General features: G+C 37.3%; 3 protein-coding genes across 7 annotated transcripts; 1 reads left to right on the top strand and 2 right to left on the bottom strand.

Annotated features, from left to right (window-relative positions):
- Window positions 1-1,398: 1,398 nt before the first annotated feature.
- LOC132189152 (uncharacterized) lies at window positions 1,399-9,090 on the bottom strand. Of its 4 annotated transcripts, XM_059603734.1 has the most exons (11): window positions 8,576-9,090; window positions 7,607-7,693; window positions 6,946-7,064; window positions 5,877-5,925; window positions 5,535-5,781; window positions 4,046-4,198; window positions 3,610-3,715; window positions 2,435-2,549; window positions 2,181-2,275; window positions 1,696-1,769; window positions 1,576-1,591 (listed from the first exon to the last, which is right to left on the bottom strand). In XM_059603734.1, exons 4-10 carry the CDS (start codon window positions 5,922-5,924, stop codon window positions 1,763-1,765), a joined length of 771 nt encoding a protein of 256 aa, XP_059459717.1. In that variant the 5' UTR covers window position 5,925; window positions 6,946-7,064; window positions 7,607-7,693; window positions 8,576-9,090; the 3' UTR covers window positions 1,576-1,591; window positions 1,696-1,762. The 4 variants fall into 4 exon arrangements, with proteins under 4 accessions (XP_059459715.1, XP_059459718.1, XP_059459716.1 ...); XM_059603732.1 differs by having other exon boundaries at window positions 1,399-1,591; window positions 1,696-2,275; XM_059603735.1 differs by lacking the exon at window positions 2,181-2,275 and having other exon boundaries at window positions 1,399-1,591; window positions 8,576-9,089.
- A 2,247-nt stretch (window positions 9,091-11,337) lies between these two features.
- Window positions 11,338-13,393, top strand: LOC132189151 (uncharacterized). Of its 2 annotated transcripts, XM_059603730.1 has the most exons (4): window positions 11,341-12,238; window positions 12,722-12,814; window positions 12,904-12,971; window positions 13,055-13,393. In XM_059603730.1, the coding sequence occupies exons 1-4, from the start codon at window positions 11,609-11,611 to the stop codon at window positions 13,224-13,226; spliced, it is 963 nt and encodes a 320-aa protein (XP_059459713.1). In that variant the 5' UTR covers window positions 11,341-11,608; the 3' UTR covers window positions 13,227-13,393. The 2 variants fall into 2 exon arrangements, with proteins under 2 accessions (XP_059459714.1, XP_059459713.1); XM_059603731.1 differs by lacking the exon at window positions 12,722-12,814 and having other exon boundaries at window positions 11,338-12,238.
- Window positions 13,394-14,230: 837 nt separating this feature from the next.
- On the bottom strand, window positions 14,231-19,008 carry LOC132189154 (14-3-3 protein 7). Its single transcript, XM_059603736.1, has 8 exons — window positions 18,737-19,008; window positions 18,025-18,026; window positions 17,603-17,907; window positions 17,138-17,225; window positions 16,906-17,015; window positions 16,669-16,817; window positions 15,546-15,580; window positions 14,231-14,499 (listed from the first exon to the last, which is right to left on the bottom strand). Exons 1-8 carry the CDS (start codon window positions 18,801-18,803, stop codon window positions 14,494-14,496), a joined length of 762 nt encoding a protein of 253 aa, XP_059459719.1. The 5' UTR covers window positions 18,804-19,008; the 3' UTR covers window positions 14,231-14,493.
- Between the last annotated feature and the right edge of the window lie 1,318 nt (window positions 19,009-20,326).

Here is a 20,326-nt window from a genome sequence, read left to right as displayed (position 1 = left end):
ATTTTTCTGATGGATGGATTTTTTACAAAATTATAATTCCACTTCAAATAACAAAAAGAAAAGAAACCGCCATAAAAGAAAAAATGGTGGTTTTTCACGAAGTTGATGTAACCCTCATATGCAAGAGGCGGTTATCGCCCCTTCAAAAAAAGAAAGAAAGGGGGAGTCTTTGGAGTCTCTTGTTTTTTTCTTTCTTTAATTTTTTTAAATAATTTTTATATGGGAGTAGAATTATAATTTTGTAAAGACACCTAAAAAAAAAAAAGAAAAAGGAAAAAGAAGATTTGTAGAGAGTTAAACAAAGGGATCGATTTGATTTGATAATAGAACTTATCACAAAATTTTAAGCTTTTTTTATTTTCCTTCAAATTATTAAGGGGTAACTTCACTGAAGACTCCTGAATTTTCACCCGATTTGACAAACCTCCTTCCAAAACTTCAAAATCTCTCAATTTAGTCCCCTAAACTTTCAATTCCAATCAAGTTGTACCGCTTTGTCATATTTTAGACATTAAATGACGTTTATAATCCTAACTTTTTTATAAAATTCTAACTTTACCCTTAATTCCAAAACGGTTTTTTTTTTTTTAATAAAAAAAACAAAAATCAAGGATATTTTAGTTTTTTTTGGTATTTTTAACAGCTAAATTTGACAGAGAAGTTCAAATTGAGAGCAATTGAAAGTTCAAGGAACTAAATTAAGAAATTTTGAAGTTTAAGGGAAGTTTGTCAAATCGAGTGAAAATTCAAGAGTCTTCAGTGAAATTATCCCAATTATTAACGATATGGTATTGGAATATTAAACGTCCTACACAGGTTTATTATTCATTTGACTAGATCTACCGGAATATCAAGATTGATCTCGGGACAAATTTTACCCAAGGATGTTTTGGGTTCAATTCTTAAAAGGGGGGGATATGTTGCTATAGCTGCTTGATCTTCTTTTTATCTTTTAAAGGGGGAAAAAAGAAAGAAGGTCGAATTGATTTATAGTGAGACTCATAATTAGATAAATATAAATCATGTGTTTGCACATAAACAGTTGACAAATGAACCAAATTACTTCGAGCATCCAATGCGTTTGCCTACAATCTGAGGCAAGGCTTGATGGCTACAGGCAGCTGCATTATCAATTGGAAACTCATTTCACCCAATAATTTGAGCTCTCATCTTCAAAAGCAATCAACAATTTTTTTTTTTTTGGTGTGTGTGAAGTGAAAGTTGGGAGAGATGGTTGGGGTGTGGTTGATTGGTTGTTGATGTCAACGATCAGTTTCGTGATGATTGAGTTTTGTGATGATTGAAAACACTATCAGTTGTCTTCCATTGATTTTTCTTTCTTTCTTCTTTTATTTATTAGAGGGATCTTAAATGACATGGGAAAATACGAGCCTCGGATTTGCAAAAGATATATATATTGGCCATAAATCAGATACAGTCCATGGAGGGAATTCTGACCCGACAAGTAATTGGATTACTCATGCCAACTGTTACCTTAATGTCTTCAGAGCATATACATCAAGCAGGGACTCCACCACATTACTATTTATCAGTTAACTTCCCAAAATTCCCAAACTCCATAATCCTTAGTCTGCAAGGCAAAAGGATATTTCATGAGCATCATGCCTCCTTTGGTAAGTAGAGGCAAAACAGAAGTAACTTGGAAAAGAAGAAAAAAACACAATCATATTCTACCTCAATTGGGTTAGCTAAGAGATGGCGATAGAACACTAGTCAACGTCCACAGAGGTGGCATCTTTCTTCACAGTCTGCCAACACAAAATACCTTCAGAAAGCCATACTGACCAAAAATATAAATAACATTGGATGAGATTTTTACCAAAAGAAGTATCCACTTATCAATTTATCATGTGCCAGCGTCACAAACATTTACATCGCAACGTTTCATCAACTGACTAAATTTTTTTTACTCAAGTTATATGATAACCCTCATAAAAATCAAAACTAAATAGCCAACAAATTCCATGCTTTTTGTTATTACCTATCTGGCCAAAGTTAAAGCATCAGAAGTATCCTTTGTTCCTTTTTAAACCAACCCTAAGAAGCTATTGATTAGTCCCCATGTCCTATATCCGCTACAACCTAGAGCCACACAAGATTGCAAATATGCAGCAACAACCCCACCATCAAACAGGTTCAACAGGAGATATTTTACACACCGATACTTCTGATCAGATGAACATGGGCACAAAAACCATGTCCAGTAAAGAGCAGACTCTGGAATATCAATGAGGTGGAAAAGCTCCACTAGCAGCTACATTCATCCGTTCACCAAAAATGTCAAATTTCGAACAAAAATTGTAAAGTAATACTAATTCTCATAGACTTATTAAAGAGTTTATGCATTTCAAACAGAACTGATTATGTAATATAAACATTGCTTAATGAAATACTCTTATTTGCTTTTCAATACCTGAGATATGTATTCTTTAACCCTCTCATTGACTGGTCCATCTAAAGCTCTCTCAGCCAGTTCATAAAACAAGGTATTACCTTCAGGGCCACTAACCTTGTCCTTTTGTAAATATCTGCCAAAAAGCAAGAAATGGGATTAATACAACTGGCTGTCTGCATCATTTAAAAGCAACACAAATGACCAATTAAAGAAAAATCATGAAAAGCCCTCCATGTGCTTTAGGCAATTTGACATTAAGACCCCAGTTTCTAATTTAATCAATTTGAGACCCGTGTTTGGCCTCAGTGTAAATGCGAGACTTCTGTCCACTTTTTAGTCAAATAGGTAACATAGATCATATTAAAGTACCCCTAACATAATTTATAAAATAAAAAAAATATATATTAAAAAATAATAATAATAAAATAAATAAATAACCAGGGAGGTCCTCCATGGAGGCTGTGGGCTGGGTGCCATGGAGGGTCGACCCCCATGGCCTCCATTACCATGGAGAACAGCGAACAGCCAATACCTCCATGAGCACGGAGGAGGCACTTCCGTGGCTGTGGATGACCTCCACGGCCACAGCCTTAGAGGCCCTGGAGATCAGTCCTCCATGGCCCACAGCCATGGAGGTCGACGTCGATGGTTGTGGTCCTTGTGGAGGTCCCTCCATGGCCATGGAGGAATCTAGTCACGGGCTGTCATCCAGTCATGGCCCGGGAAGTTTGGTCCTCCACGGCCATGGGGGCAATGGGGGTCGGCTTTCATGGCACCTAGTCCACGGCCTCCATGGTTCTTTCTTTTCTTTTATTATTATTTTTTATGTGAAGGACATAATTGTAATTTCAGACGATTTATGTAATTTATTTGACAGAAAAGTGGCTGAAAGTTTTGCATTTTAGAAATACTGGGGGTACTAACATGATGTGTAGCTTATTCATTGGTATTCGTAGCATTTTTCTTTATTTATTGTTTTGATCATCTCCAATGAATAAGCTCTACATCATGTTAGTACTCATATGTTAATAAAAGAGTCATTACCCCTATCATTTCTCTCTGCATTTATGTTGAACCCAAACTTGGATCTAAAAAATCTATCAAATTGAAAACCAGAGTCTTAATGTTAAAATCGTTTAGGGGTCTTATCATGATTTCCCAATAAAAAATCCACCCAATCAAACAATTCTAACCTTTGCTGGACAAGTGTCTCCAATGCCTGTTTCACGTTTCCAAGGACCGGATGGATTTCATCACTATCAGACAATCCCATTCGCCTCAAATGATGCCAAAGATTCTCTGCAATGAGTTCACCACAAGAATAAGCTCGATTATGTTAGTAAAGCATAAGAAGTGAAGTAACATATGGCAGTTTTTCCCTCAAAATTTTAAGTGAGAATCGTAAGCCAAAAACTTCATGAGGTGATGCTAACAATCTGATCTTTCACATTTTACTAAATAACCCACTGATCGCCATGAGGCAAGAGAGTCCACTAAGAGATGAGCAGGGTCTTCAAAAGATGAAAGTTTCAACCATGAATTTGGAAGAAAGTTGGGCATGTTTCCAACAGAAATATTCTGCCTTCTTTCCGGGTCACTACATAATACCAATTTAACCAGAAAATATACCTTCTGGAATTTTGCCACCTGCTAAATATACAACACTAAGAATGACGAAAGTGAAACCAGTCAGGTGCGTTGTATTTACATCCTCAACATATTTTCTGTAGACATCAGCAGGTAGCTGGCTTATGAGAACATAGGATTTTGCATCTGCAACACCTGGAGCAATGGATTAATGTAGCTATATTAGACCCCAAATAAAAAAAATTTTAAAAAAATTAATAAAAATAAAAAAAATAAAAAAATAAAAAAATAAAAAGGGAAAAGATATCTCGGCACTGCATGCCATCTCCAGATGGTGCGGAACATGTCAAGATACTCCAAGATTCTTATTCTTCCTTATTAAAACACATCAATAGGCTTTGAGTGCATTTAGGAAAGTTTTTTTTTTACTACTATAAAACTATAATCTCAGTGATTGTTGTAGCTTCCGGCAGCAAGGCGGTGATAATTTTTTACTACTTTTACAAAAGTATAATCTCAGTAGCAAGGTGGTGATCATAGTGGTGATCAGGGGTGCTGGAAAAAAAAAACATGGAGGTGGAAAGGAAGCTGAAGCCACTTATGGAAGAGGCCTGCTACAGGGTGGCCAGAGGTAGAAGTTCTTACAACCGAGTAATAAATAAGAAATAGAAGTGACGATCCAGTGGATCATCAGCTGGGCAGCAACTAATTGGTGAAATCAGCAACAGAAAAAAATCCTGATCTCATAATCCAACTCTGTAATCTAAAGCTTCATAGGGTGGATCAAGCTGCACTTTGTTGATCCAATGTATCAAAATGCGCGCGCGCAAACACACAAATATATAAGTTAATATGTGTATGTATGTATGGACAATACATATATCTATTCATATTTTTTATGTATGTATATATTCATGTGCCTCGTGCTCAAGTGACTGTCGTGCACAAGTGACTTTGTTCCAGACCAAATTATCCCAAAACGTGAACATGCTTGCACATATGCAATGAAACCGCACAATATATTACTTAAGACATCTGGCCTGCTGGCCCTATCTTTTCCATTGCCAACCCATGAACACTACTGCAATTTCTTATAATTTGTCTATCCAGGACTGAATTCAAATGCAAAATACTACAAATATGAAGAAGATAAACCTATATTTGGATCACAGCCAATCCACTACAACTTATCAGAAAAATAGATCAGGCATGCTATTTAATGAAAACCTAAAAGTAATGTAATCGAAGTCACAGACAAGTTTGTCCTTTGAGTAAAATGGTCAAATCAAGGGACACAAGGCAAGGGACCTAAAAAATGAATAAATGAAGCAAAAACATTGGACCACCCTTACTGTTGTTCCTAACCATGGAAACCTCATTTAGTCTCAGAGCTGTCACACCTCTGTAACAAGCAAAACATGGATTTGTACTCAAACAAACACATGGGCAGACATGTTTGGAGCCTAACACCTCACGCCTGCTATACAAAATGATATGCTTCATCATAAACTTTAAGGTAATAGCTTCTCACTTTGCTGGGAAGAGCGCCCTTGATTTGCTGAGGAAGGACGAGATCTTTGAAGTTCCCTCATCTCATAGCCAAAAATGCTTGAGAGCTTTTCTTTAGCCTCATTAATCACAAAAGACGGAAGAGCACGCTGACGATAGTTTTTAGTAACCAGTTGAGTGAGCTCATCCCTCTTAATTGGGCACCCTAAATTTTGGTGGGTTTTGAAAAGGACATAACGGATTACTTCCGCAACAAGCTTGTCCTTCTCCTGGGGAAGAATAGCGTTTGTGCATTAGAAGGAACATATTTTCTAACCCAAAAACATAAGAATGATCAAGTGGAAGGTGAAACACAAAACTATACCTCTTTTGAAATATCAAACTGAGAAAAATCTTCTCCAGCACTAGCCATCCTGCAGAACAAAAATCCATAAATATGAAACATAAAATTAGACCTCAAAGGACAATCTTTTTTAGTATCTTCTCTCCTTTTTCTGGGGGGTTAAGATCTTGAAATTGATGTCAGGGTATCAATCAATTAGAATACCCATCAAACAACAGTAAAGAGGGAAAATAATGAATAAAAAGATGCATATCAAGAAAAGAAGCAAGAGAAGAGGCCATGTTGGTACGTGAGTGGGGAGAGAGACACCCGATTTGAAAAAAGTTTTGCCATTATAGGTTTTCATATCATATACCATGACGCATCTACGCTTAGTTTCAAATTTGGCTCGTGTTTAACACGAGCACAATATGAAACATACCAATTTAATCAAGCTAACTGAATAATAAGCCTTGCCAAGTCGTCCAGCCTCAGATAGAATTACGACATATAACAATTCAAGTTACGTCTCAAATCCCAAACCTGAGTCCTGTTCAGGCAACACCAAGGACAAAAGACGAATTAAATAGGCTCTCAGTTGGGATTCCCACACCTCACGCGTAGACCATTGTCATCACTACTGATGTTCATTACACATTCTCGATGCCCATTAGCATGTAGAATCAACCATCAATCAATTCTTTCTACTTTTTTTTTTTCTTCTATAAAGACAATAAATGGGATTGCTTGAGAAACATGGTAGAATTCTCAAATAATCCCCACATTTCTCTCCTAATTTGTCTCAAGTATGCTTGCTTATTACGTTTCCTTTGATTTTATTTCCATGTTAGGCTTGTTTTGCTCCAATGTAGATGCTGTATGGCAAATCCATCAAAGAGAATAATTTCAATCAATTGCTATAAGCAATTTGTGGAGCCCAGACCTCCTCGAAGTGGTCATTGGAGGTGGTCGATTATTATCCCTTCAGTTTATGTATTTTATGATTTTTAATCGATAGAAACCCTTGGGTTCCTATCATCCGGTATCAAAGGAGTTCTTTTTTGAGGTGTTTTTCTATAGCGAAATAAGCCACCGTTCTAGAGTGGTTTACCTGTGCAGAAGTCGTGCAAAGGGTGGGTTGATTTCCGCTGGGCGTGGGTGTTGGTGATTGCTGTCACGGCGGGTAACGCTATGCGCAGTGGTGGAGCCAGACAATTTATATTGGAGGTACTGCAAAAAAAAATTTTGGTGCCCTAAAAATTTGGTAATTCACACAATACATGCATCACGAAAAATATATCTATAAAAGTTCATAAATATGTGTTTAAATTGATATATTAGAAATGTAACATGCCGGCACTATATCAAAAAGACAAATACAAAAAAAAAAAAAAAAAAAAAAAAAAGGTGTCTAGAGCTACACTTTACGGTCTCTTAGAAGTACAAAATCGTCAAGTATCGAATCTAAATCATATTTTGTATAACGAAATGCTACAAGCAGGCTATCCACAACAAGTGATGCTTCAAATGTCTAAAAGATCCCACACATGTTTTAGGAAAGAAATTTATCAAAGATTGCACAGCTCTCCATGATAAGATAATTGAGTTAGTTAGGTCTTTCCTTTATAGGGGAACTAGCTGCTCAAACACAATTCATTACCATTGATCCAGCAAATATCATTACTATAAATGTGAAGCACTATAAACCTGCATTTACACTAAAGTGTAACACTCTCATAATTCTAAACAAAGATGCTAAGTCATGTACACACCGTAAAAAGCCTAAAAGGGCAAAATTTGGGCTTCCCTCTTCGTCCACACTTCAAAAGATATGCACCCTTCTTTATGGATACAATTGCCTGCACAGACTTACAGAAAAAAGGTTTCAGTAAAGAGAGAGAGAGAGAGGAACCATCCTCAACTACTTAACAAAAGCACATAATTTCACAAGAGTAAAAAACATATCTAAAGAGAGTCTGAATGCCTGTTAAGGCTGAGATTGCATCAAATTTTACTCCTAGTGTTGCAGATTATTTCGTTCACATTAAACTGTACGAATCAAGTCAAAGCTTTTGGAAACCACAATCAGCAATTAATGGCAGCCACACAAACTCTTGAAATGTTAGAAGAAAAACCCAGTTTTCTTAACCGGAAAAAGGGCAAATTGTAGTAGTAGCGTTATATCAAAAGAATTACAATCAATGTTTGATCTCTGATATGATTTTGTGATTCTGCAATCATAATACTGCAACTACAAGATGTCAAGAACACAACATTTTCAAATCACTACGAACATGTGAGATATTTAAGTTATATAAGCCAACATTAAAGGATAAAAGATAAAGGAAGAACAACATAAAATTTGAAATTCTAATTAGGGACACTGACAATTCATGAAAAACCACAAAATGATGCCAACCAAAAATTAATGAACTTTGCAAACAATGCTCAAATCATTAAAGGAAAACCTGATTCTACATCCCCAGCAACCCCCACCCCAAACACCCCACCCCAACCAAAAAAAAAGAAAAAAAGAAAAAGAAAAGATACAGCATTACATATAACAAAAAACGAATTTTATACAAAATAACAGGAAGAAAAGGAGCAAATACTAACAAAGATCATAATTTTGAAACGATTTGAATCAACCCAAAATCCAAATGAAACACCATTTTCTTCAGTGAATCAGTGAAAAAGAAAAAGAAAACAAAACAAAAAACAAAAGAAAACCAAAACAAGACCTGTTCGAGTTCGACTGCTCTGTCAAAGCCGATTGGAGGATGCCAGGATGGAGCGTCTGTCGTGAGATGGAAAGAACGAAAGAGAGAGAGAGAGAGAGACTTTGATTTTGGGCGTGCCGTGTCTAAAGAGTCTGTTTTGGGTATATATATATATATATTTCAAATTTTAGGGGTGCCACAGGCTAACGTGGCTCCGCCACTGGCTGTGCGTGGGGCTGCAATGTCACGCGTGGCAGGGGCTCCTGACATGCAACGTCCGAGCAGTGTCGCTGAGCTGAGTGCGGGAACGGAAGTCTATGGCTGACGGCGTTCTCTGCGGTAGTGGCGAAGGCTGGAATAGACGGTGTGCAGCCGTGGGATGCAGCCGTGGGAAGCAGCCGTTGGCGCTGCAAGTCTGTGACTGTCTCTGTTTCGCGATTTGTGTCGTGTGGGTTATTTGGCGGAAGAAGAGAGTGCTGTTTGGTTGCACATCTTGGGGTATTTCTATTCGGTTTCTCCAAACTCAACTGAATCTATAAAAAAAAAAAATGTCTTCTATATATGAGAAATATATACTCTTTGAATACAATCAGCTAGTAACATGCCCACGAATCAGAGCTCATTAATTTGAATCAGAATTATGTATGAACATATTTAAAAAAAAAAAAAAAAAAAGGAAAAGAAAAAGAAAAAAAGAGCATGCCCTACACACGCAACCAAAAGCGAGTGCTATAAATTTATGATTTAATAGCTTATGCAATGGCCTCCGTTAGTAATCCCATACGCAAAGAGGAAACTCTGGAGACATAATTTGAGTCAAGGCTTGTGATTTGTGAAGCAATTGAGGGAGCTTATTATACAAGTCATATGAGAGGAGCACAGTATAGGACTTGTTGGGGAATAATCCCAATTTGCTTGTGGACAAAACCTTAGGTATGTTTATAAGGAATGAACAACCCTTGAGAAGCAATTGAAGGAGCTTATTATGCAAGTCATCTGAGAGGAGCACAGTGTAGGACATGTTGAGGAACAATCTCACATTGCTTGTAGACAAGTTCTTAAACATGTTTATAAGGAATTGACAACTCTTTCTTATAGAATCGGTTTTATAAGATGAGTTAAACCCATAAATTTTTTCATGGTATCAGAGTCTACTACAAGACGAATGAAAGCTCACACTACTTATCTCATGACAAGGACCTAAAAAAATACAGGCCTGCATTTGAGGGAGGGTGTTGAGGAATAATCTCACATTGTTTGTGGACAAAACCTTAGACATCTTTATAAGGAATTGACAACCCTATTTTATAGAACCAGTTTTATGAGATGAGTTAGGCTTATGAATTTCTTGATGATATCAGAGCCTACCACAAGACAAATAAAGCTCACACTACTTACCTCCTGACAAGGACCAGAACAAATACCTATCTGCACGTAAGGGAGAGCGTTGAGGAATAATCTCACATTGCTTATGAACAAGACCTCGGGTATGTTGAGGAATAATCCCACATTGCTCGTGAACAAAACCTTGGGCATCTTTATAAGGAATTGACAACCCTATTTTATAGAAGTGATTTTATAAGATGAGTTAGGCTTACGAATTTCTTCATGGTATCAGAGCCTACCACAGGACGAATGAAGCTCACACTACTTACCTCTAGACAAGGACCAGAACAAATACCGGTCTGCATGTAAGGGAGGATGTTGAGGAATAATCTCACATTGCTTATGAAAAAGACATTGGACATATTTATAAGGAATGAACAACCCTCTCCTATAAAACCGGTTTTATGAGATGAGTTAGGTCCACAAATTTCTTCATAGTATCAAAGCCTACCACAAGACGAATGAAGGTCACACTACTTACCTCGTGACAAGAACCAAAAAAAATACTTGCCTGCATATGAGGGTTGAGGAATAATCTTACATTACTTGTGGACAAAACCTTGAACATGTTTATAAAAATTGTTTAAATATTATTTTAATTATATTTTATAATATTATAATACCGGCGTGCATACTGTTCATGCACGCCAATATTTACTAAATCACTACTCCATTAAAATAAGTCGAAAGATAACTGCACACATCAATCAATCAATCAATTTATTATTTTATATATAAGTGTTATGCTATCTTTTTTATATGAAAATTACACGTCAAACTGTCTTTTGAGAGAAGGGGTATATTAAATTCCTTTGATAAAACATTATAGAGGATGCTTTTTGTTGAAAAATGTTTTTTAATAATTTTTCAAAGGGGATTCCTTTAATAATGTTTTTTATAACGTAATGGGGAAAATAATTTTTAATATTTTCTGTTTATAATTTTTTATTAATAATTTACCTTTCAGATTAAACAAACACTCAAACGAAGTCACACTATTATTGAGAACTTTATTTTTTTTAATAAATGATTTTGCTCGAGTTGGTGAGAAAATTCCAAGTTTGTCATATCACATGAATGGAAAAGGATTTCCCAGCACACCTCACAGCCCTCAGTTTTCATTATTTTTTTTTTTAGCAGTCTGTGTTTTTACTAGACAATTCTTAAGTAAGCCCAAGCCCAACCTTCAATGATCAACAATAGACCACGTGATGTGACAAATCTTGCCTTCGAAATTCCTCGATCACTTGTTTTTTGTTTTTTTTTTTTTTAAAAAAAACTTCCAATCATATCATTATATTAAAAAAAAAAAAAAGAATAATCAATTCATACAACACGTAATCCAAATTTCTTGATTCTTTTTTTTTTTTTTTTTTTTGTTAACTTTTGCTCTCCCGGGTTAGGCCGTACGAATCTTGCCTTCAGACTCCATTGGAGTAGGCTGAGTGAGTAGTTAGGTTTATTTACTTCACCTAATTCATTGTTCTTACCAGCCCCGGCTTTGCTTCTTTACTCCCCCCGGCCCCCACCACACACAAAACCCAGATCCGCCTGCCCTTCTTTATATCTTCAACCCACTATTTCATTAATTTAATCGGCATCACTGATCGGACACCACGAGAAAAAAAAAAAGACCGATTAGTTTCTACTACTCAAATAGTTTCGAAAATGACCAAGTGTTTCAGCTTCACGGAGTACAAGAACTGGTGCTATCGATCCGCTTTCACCAAGTGGGGACTCCAATCCACCGTGACGGACCTCAAAGACGGCACCGTCATGCACTGCTGGGTCCCCAAGGCCCGCAAAGAGAGCAAACCCAACCTTCTACTCATCCACGGACTCGGAGCCAACGCATTGTGGCAGTGGGCCGATGTCGTCCGCCACGTCATCCCCTTCTTCAACGTCTACGTCCCCGACCTCGTCTTCTTCGGGGACTCGGTCACGACCCGGCCGGAACGGACCGAGTCGTTCCAAGCCCAGTGCGTGATGCGGGTCATGGAGGCCCACTCGGTGCGGAGGCTGAGCCTGGTGGGCCTCAGCTACGGCGGGTTCGTCGGATACAGCATAGCGTGGCAGTATAAGGAGATGGTGGAGAGAGTGGTTATATGCTGCGCCGGGGTGTGCATGGAGGAGAAGGACCTGAGGGGAGGAGTTTTTAAGGTCTCCAACTTGGAGGAGGCGGCGAGGATTTTGGTGCCGCAGACGCCCGAGAAGCTTCGGGAATTGACGGGCTACACGTTTTTCAGGCCGCCTCCAGTGGGATTGCTGCCCTCTTGCTTGCTCGCCGATTTCATTGACGTAAGCCATCTCCAACATTCATTCTTATCTTTCTCTTTTGATTCTTGATCGAATCTGAGAGACCCACCCCCCCCCCTTTCTGGGTGGAAAAACGTTGCATCTTTTTGGACCATTCACATTTCACCACGTCAGCATTAAAAACTTGGAATCGCACTCACATGACACATCTAGTTACTTCTAGTAACTTGTATTCTATTGGACCAAGTCAGCATTAAAAACTTGGGACTACCTCTCACATGACACATAATCATTCATTTTTCATCAATCTTTTAACCATAAGATAAGATAAGAAAAGATTAAAAAAAATATTAACGGGAATATATTTTTTTTAATAAATTCATGTTTTATTATTATTTTTTATGGAGATAAGATGAAAACCAAACATTTTTCTAAGAAAAATTTTATTTTTTCATTTCTCATCCATTTCTTGGTTGGGCTAAGTTTCACAATGAGTTGCTCACAAGGCTTTAATGATATGGGCAGTCAATGTGCACGGAATATGTGGAGGAGAAGAGAGACTTGATCCGAGCTATTCCAAAAGATCGGAAACTTTCAGACCTTCCAAAAATTTCTCAGGTTCGACATTTCTCTCTCTCTCTCTCTCCCCCACAAATTAAAGTATCTAATGCAAAATGGGTGATAATTTTCTTTCACTTTTCATGCAGCCGACGTTGATAATCTGGGGAGAGCATGATCAAGTATTCCCATTGGAACTAGCTTACAGATTAAAAAGGTCCACCCTAAGTTTGACCCCTTATTTTGATTTCGAAGCTTGATCGACTCTTTTTTCTGAACTGGGTATTATGGAAAATGCAGGCACTTGGGGGATAATGCTCACCTGGTAGTAATCAAGAATGCTGGGCATGCCTTCAATGTAGAGAAACCCAAGGATTTCTGTAAGCACCTGATATCCTTTCTGGTGGATTTGCCGGCTGCAGCAGCCGCCATTCACCCCGTCTCCCAAGCATCAAAGCCACAACCGACTTAAACACAGAAGGGAGGCATAAACAAAGATATGTTATCAACTCTTGGGAGTTCATTCTATGTTTCAAGGCTTGACGTGTAACTTTTCACTTGCGGTTAAATTTGTGACTCCCTAGGCACAGAGGTATTGGATACCTCATTTTCGGCAACATTAATATCAGAAATTATATAGTTTCCTACAAATATAATGTCATATGCTTTCAAGTTCCACCTGTGAGCACTTAAATACTTGGCTACCACTTGCACCAAAAAATAAAAAAATAAAAACACTTAGCTACCATCCAAGTACATCTGCACAAATGCACGTGAAAGATGCTGCAGGATGAACGTAATAAGCCATCTGCTTGCTCCGCTCTTAATTGACTGGATCAGTGTCATTCAGCCCAAATCAACTCGTTTTGATTTGTGATTAAACTGCTGATCAGTATATCAGCCAATCAACTATATTCAAAGTAGATGACCTAAAAACCCTTGAGGTACAGATTCGAAGGCAAAAATCTACATAATAACAACATCAATCTGGTGATGCAATTCCAGGTTTGATAATAACCATTAACCAACAGTTAGAAAGGGCTAGAAATGGCGAATAATGCAAGAAGTTCTTATTGGGCCTCTTTAAGAACGATGCAATTTTTAAAATCATCATTGACTCATAACTAATCACCGTTAAAATTTGATCAAATGATAATTTTAAAAATCACCTTATTTTTAGGACATGCGAGAAATTTCTAAAATTACTCAGACAGGGCCGAAGGCAGACAAATTGTCATTCTAGCATGCAATTAAACAATTTTAATTTCCGACAGTTCCAGAGATACTACAACCCTTAGAATCAGCTTCTCAGTAATCAATGTCCTCTTGTAATATGGCAAATTAAATTAAGAAATATTAGATTTATGTGTCTGGATGTTGAACAGAAACCAAGTGCTACTTCTAAGAACAAAAACATCATTCAGGTCCATGGACCAAGCATCCAATTAACAAGGGGAAACAATCAGTTGCAACTGATAAGCAGAAAAGGTAGGAGGCAGCCTAATAGCCTGCGGCTCAAGTTCATAATGGGCAACTTTGACAAGGTAAATCATGCCAATAGAATATCCATAACAATCACAAATGTAGCAGATATTGTAATATTTAGAATACCAGATAATAATTAATACAAGCCAATAGTCACAAATCTCAGTCCTACAGCTAGTGAGGAGATAAGTCCGGCAGGAAACCCTATCATTCCTCCTTCATCGAACCCAGGTTCAAAGAATTACTCTCTCCAACTAACTCTGCAAATTCAATGCTCGTGAGTAATTGATCCAAAAAGAAAACAACAAAATCTATGGGACAAAAATGAAAAACAAAATCAATTTGAAAAACAAAATAAGGCCATGTTTATTTCGGCCTAAAATGTTTTATGTCGGAAAATATTTTTAGTCAGAAAACATTTTCTGGCATTTGGCTTATATGAAAACTTTTTAAAAAAATTCTTATATTTTCATTCAATCATATTTTAACCTATAAATATCAATTTTTGTTCATAACATAAAAATATTAATATAAAAAAACTAAACAAAATCAACCTAAAAATTATGTGTAATTAAAATATATACATATTGACTAATAATAATCATATATGTTCATTTATATACCACAAACTTCAAAACAAATCTTCCATGCACATGTGATAAATCATCTCAAATATAGTTCGACAATCATCAATCAACATTAAAATAATACAAATTAGGTAATAAGTAGTGCTGGAACTAGTTTTTCTAGTTATTTAACAAAAACTTTAAAGATTTCCACATTGTGTACTTAGAATCATGTGTTCGTGATTTACGATGCAGATTAATGTTGTGCCATATACGGTATTAAAAGGCCCAAAGGAAAGAAAAAAAAATCACAACAACATTGCCCAAATCAATATAACAAAAATTGCAGGGGACGAAAACACACTATGCGGCTCATTTGCCCGAACAAGTGTTCGGGTAGCCTAAGACCTGCTCAAGTAGATAGACCCTATAAGGAGCCCTCTCACAATTGCCTACCTAGGAGTGTGGACGAGTAGCCAAAAATAGTTTACGTAGATAAGAAGCATAAATCATTTTACACCTTGTGAAGGTTACTTTCTTTGATCAATTAAAAACATTTTTTGGTTAATCATTTTACTCCGTGTCAAACACTCAAAAATAGGGAGACCATTTTACAAAAAACATTTTATGCCGAAACAAACGGGGATAAGAGAGCTGATAAACATTTTAAACTAGCCAAACCAACAAGTAGACAATGGTCTTTTCTTTCTCAGGCAGCATAGAAATCAAATATATCTCACCTCCGCTTGAGTTTCATCAGTTTTCGGTTGCTCACCTGCAAATTTAGCAAATCAATATAAAAGGAATCAGAATGTAAAATTCATAAAACCAAAAATCTATGATAGTAATGATAATAATGAAACTAAGTTGACATTTTAGACATCTCAAACAAAATAAATTTATTCAATTATTTGATGGTAGTCCCTTTTGGAATGAACATCAGGCCTTAAGAGTATACGCCTCTCAAGTTTATCTCTACAAAAGCAAAAACCTAATGCAATCCAGTAGTTTTTTTCAAAAAAGTAATTGAAATATCATTAAAAAGTGAAAAGTGCAACCCAGGTACATAAAAAGTATACAAAAGAAACACCTAGCTAAAAGGAGAAAAAAAAAAGAACAAAAAAATTATGGAAACCAAGTAAATTAGGATAGACAAACACAACGGTCCAAAGGTAAAGAGTATTGAAGAAGCTCTACCACCGTCCTCTTGCGGTTCTCAAAAACTTCTATAATTTCTTTCCCTCCAAATAAACTACAAAAGGCATGAATGCACCATCTTTCACATAGTTGCACTCTAAAGGCTACCACATAATCTCCAACAGGCAAACAAGTCTACTACTCATCTAGGCATAACCCAAGACAGCCCAACATGGCTGAAGATATCACTCCATAAGGCACATGAAATCCAGTGCCATGAAGTGCATACCAAGGCACCAGGTCTGGGAATTGTTTCGAGGCTAATCTCGAAAAATTACCTCACATGCCACCAGATAATTATGACAAAAACAATCCTAAAAGGTCTTATATGAATTATCATATTGAAAATCAAAATTTGAATTATATGAGCGTGCCCATTGCAAAGATTAACCCACAACAAAATACTTTCAGATCCCATTTTGTGTATGCTTTACGGCTATTCAAACTTACAATTGAACAAGAAATCTTTAATCACGTAAACTCTTTAAGTTAGGCTACAGGAAAGTATAAAAAGTGTTGCTTTTTAAGCTTTCTTCTTGCTAAAAGCAGTTATACATCAAGTTGCGTTTCTTTTCCACCAATAACAGAATTTAAGTTTAGAAAGAAAGAAGCAATAAAATGTACAGAAAACTGAGAGGGAGAGAGAGAGAGATGAATGACAATTACCTCCCTCATCTGGCAGATCTGAAGTCCACAACGTGAGATTATCCCTAAGTAGCTGCATAATAAGGGTACTGTCCTTGTAGGATTCTTCGTTGAGACTGTCAAGTTCAGCAATAGCCTCATCAAAAGCTTGCTTAGCCAGGTGGCAGGCCCTGCACAATCCAGACACAGTTAAACAAAATCAGAAGTGGCACTACTACTTCTACTTAGAGACAGAGAGAGAGAGAGATGAATGTCAACCTCTCAGGGGAGTTCAAAATCTCGTAGTAAAAAACAGAAAAGTTTAGAGCCATTCCAAGTCTGATGGGATGAGTTGGAGGCAAATCAGAAGAAGCAGTACTTGTAGCGGCCTGCAGCATAAGAGGAAACCCAGATAGCAATGTATAACTATAATGGAAACATAAAAGGGAGGGAAAAGTGAAATACTGGGAGATCAAAGGAGCTTCAGCAAGAGAAGCCAAACTACACACACCTCATAGGCCTTCAGTGACTGATCCGCAGCTTCCTTACGATCATCACTCCCTTTAAACTCAGCTAAATATCGATAGTAATCTCCTTTCCTGCGACAGTGAAATATAAGGATCACAGTGCAGATGTATTCTTCATACACGAACAGATACACATGTTTCATATACAAACCAAAATTGCATAATCACAGAATCTGTGGAAGAAAGAAATATAGAATATCATGATAAAGCGCTTCCAAAACCAATATCCCCTTCAATACGGAAAATGTATACACAAAAAGGCAAGTAAATTATTCACCCTCATCATTGCCCAAGAATCAAACTGTATAAACTGCTGCATGAATTAATGTTCAATGGTTTGAAACCATTAATCTCCACCCAAAATGCTATTATTTTGATAATCAATAGGTCATTATTTCAAAGTATCTCACCACCTAAAACAAGTAGAATAACAGTAAAAGAATTCTCACATCTTATAGTAAAAAACAGTCGACTCCCCTGTTGAGGAAGATGGAAGGAGGTGCTTGTCAATGACTGATAATATGTCATGGCAGATCTTTGCAAGCTCATCTTCAACCCTCTGCCTGTACTCCTTTATCCTCTTCACATTCTGCTCGTTCCCTCTGGCCTCCTCCTTCTGTTCAATAGAAGACAATATCCGCCATGATGCCCTTCTTGCCCCAATAACATTCTTATACCCAACAGACACCAGGTTCCTCTCCTCCACTGTCAACTCCACGTCCAATTTAGCAACTGTCTTCATCGCTTCAACCATCTCAAGATAATACAAACAAATGGACCATCACATCTAACATACAATAAAAATCAAAAGTCAAAGAATTAGTCATCGCCAGCTATTGCTCTGCAATAATGATTAGAGGCATAAATCCACCTCTGGATGCCCCACATAACATAAAGATTCAACTTCGTTTTTCATGGATGTAATCACTGAGAAAAAGATAAAACTATCAACACAAATAAGCGCTACATTTGCACCACAAACAACACTGCTTCAAAATACGAAAAGGAAAGATTTCACAAAACCACATTCGAAACAATTTTCTAAGGAAGTGAAGTATGATGAACAGACTCATTTCAAATGCTAAGTAAATCACAAATCATAATCAACGCTTCTTTTGGTTCTGGAAAAATACAAGGGGGAGGAAAAACACTCATAGACGATACCTTCCTTTTCTTCAGCTTTCTTCAAACATTTATAGTAGAAGTATTCTCCTAACCTATTATTGCTCAAATTCCAAACGGAAATGAAACCATTAAGCTCACTTTACGGAAGAGTTATTTCTCATCTGCTATCTCGAAATGAGCTACGATGAACTAAGCTACAAGTCGTCTTCTCTGAGATTTTTGCTTAAGGATTTGATCAGATTTCACCAAATATCTTTAAGTTTTTTAAAATTCAGTTTGTGTTGGATTCGGTAGAGTCAAAAATCCAGAAGGGAAACACTTGGTTAAACACATCATAACTACTTACATGATTAAACAACACCGATCGGACAAATAATAATCGAAATGAAGAAATAATTACCAAAGCTCCTCATCAAGAACAAAAAAGAAGAAATACAGAGATCCACAGATTATCATACCATCGTATCGCTCGGCTTGCTCTGCAAGTCTCGCCAAGTAAACCTGTTGCTCTCTCTCCTTCTCCATCGCCTCTCTCTCTCTCTACGCGACTCTCTATGCTGTAGTCTCTCTCTTGCAAATGCAAGCCTACGAATTTGCCAACCGCTTTCTGATATGCGGTACTAGGCGATCGGGCCGTTGGATGTGATTTTTGGAGGGGTGGGGGTATGATCCACGGTGGCAGACGGGGCTTTGATTTTGCGAACCCTTTGGATCCTCGGGAGGTGAGATCTCAGCGGTTGGTACTCGGGTTAGAGAAGAAATCGCCGTTGGATGGGAATTATGCGTGAGCGAGGTCACATGAGGGGTGATGTTGACTGAAACGAGCACTGACGGCTGTTGGATTAGCGAGGCTGTGGGCTCCACTTTTGCCACGGAGAGCTTTCGTAAGCTTTCTTGGATACGAACGAACTGGTTACCGTTCTGGGCCTTCTAGTTCTGGCGGCTGGCGCCCCAACAAACGAAATTTCATTTCACATCGAGGGAATTCCATTCCAGTACAGTAGCAAACTTCGAGGCAATTGCCGTGGGCCAAACTTAACATCTATAGACTATAGGTTCCAATTTTCATATTTTATTAGGAGAATAATTTTTATAAGGTCTTAGTATAAATTAAGACTTTTGTGCTTACTATTAAGAGGTTAACACCTCATTTTAGAACAAGATAACAAAATGAGAACAAAACATCGGATCATGCCAAATTTAAACCTTAAAAAAACAAATCATCTACTTTTTACATTAACCACCCTTCACGCAACCGCTGCCACTTAGCCGAAAGCCGGCCGCCACCACCCTGGAGGGCACAAACTTCATCGCACAAAGCTCAGTTAGGTTCATCTCTCTCTTTGTCGCAGTTTCATCAAGCAATATCCAATGGTGGTTTTGGTCTAAGCTTGTTGCGGTGGGCATAGGTAGTGCAAAATTGAGGTATCAGTGGTTAAGCGGTAGATCCAATCTGGGCGTAGATGTATCAATGGTTGAGTGGTAGATTCAGAGAAAGAGAGGAAGCTAACAAATTTGACGGTCTGGGTAGTAGATGAGAGAGATAGGGGGAATAACTTACCGGCATAGGTAGTGGCGCCCGACATTCAATTGGGTGATGGTAGCGGCGGCAGATGGGTGGTTAGTGTAAATTGTAAATGATGAGTTTTTTAAGGTTTACATTTGATATGATCCGGTGATTTGTTCTCATATTGTTTTCTTGTTCCAAGCTAAGGTGTCAACCTCTTATTGGTGGGCACAAGCCAAGACCTTATAGAAATTATTATCTTTAGGACCAAATAGATGTTGATTTATATTGAGAAATGCTAGAAAGAAAATGATAGCAAGGCCAATTAAATGCTCTCCAAATCACTAAAACAACAATTAGAACTAATAAAATAAACTTTGATCATTCCATTTTGACAATAGCTAGAAAGAAAATGACCCAAATGTAGATTTAATACTAGCAAATTTATCATCAGCATCTTGCATTTTCCTTTTTTTATTTTGTAAGACTTGAAATAATCAAAATAAAAGTACCCACAAATTTTGGTTTGATGTAACAACAG

Source organism: Corylus avellana, chromosome ca8 (genome assembly GCF_901000735.1).
Source record: "Corylus avellana chromosome ca8, CavTom2PMs-1.0".
In the NCBI taxonomy this organism is placed as follows: Eukaryota; Viridiplantae; Streptophyta; class Magnoliopsida; order Fagales; family Betulaceae; genus Corylus; species Corylus avellana.
The sequence above is the reverse complement of the archived record's forward strand: the minus strand, read 5'-3'. Positions and strand labels throughout refer to the sequence as shown.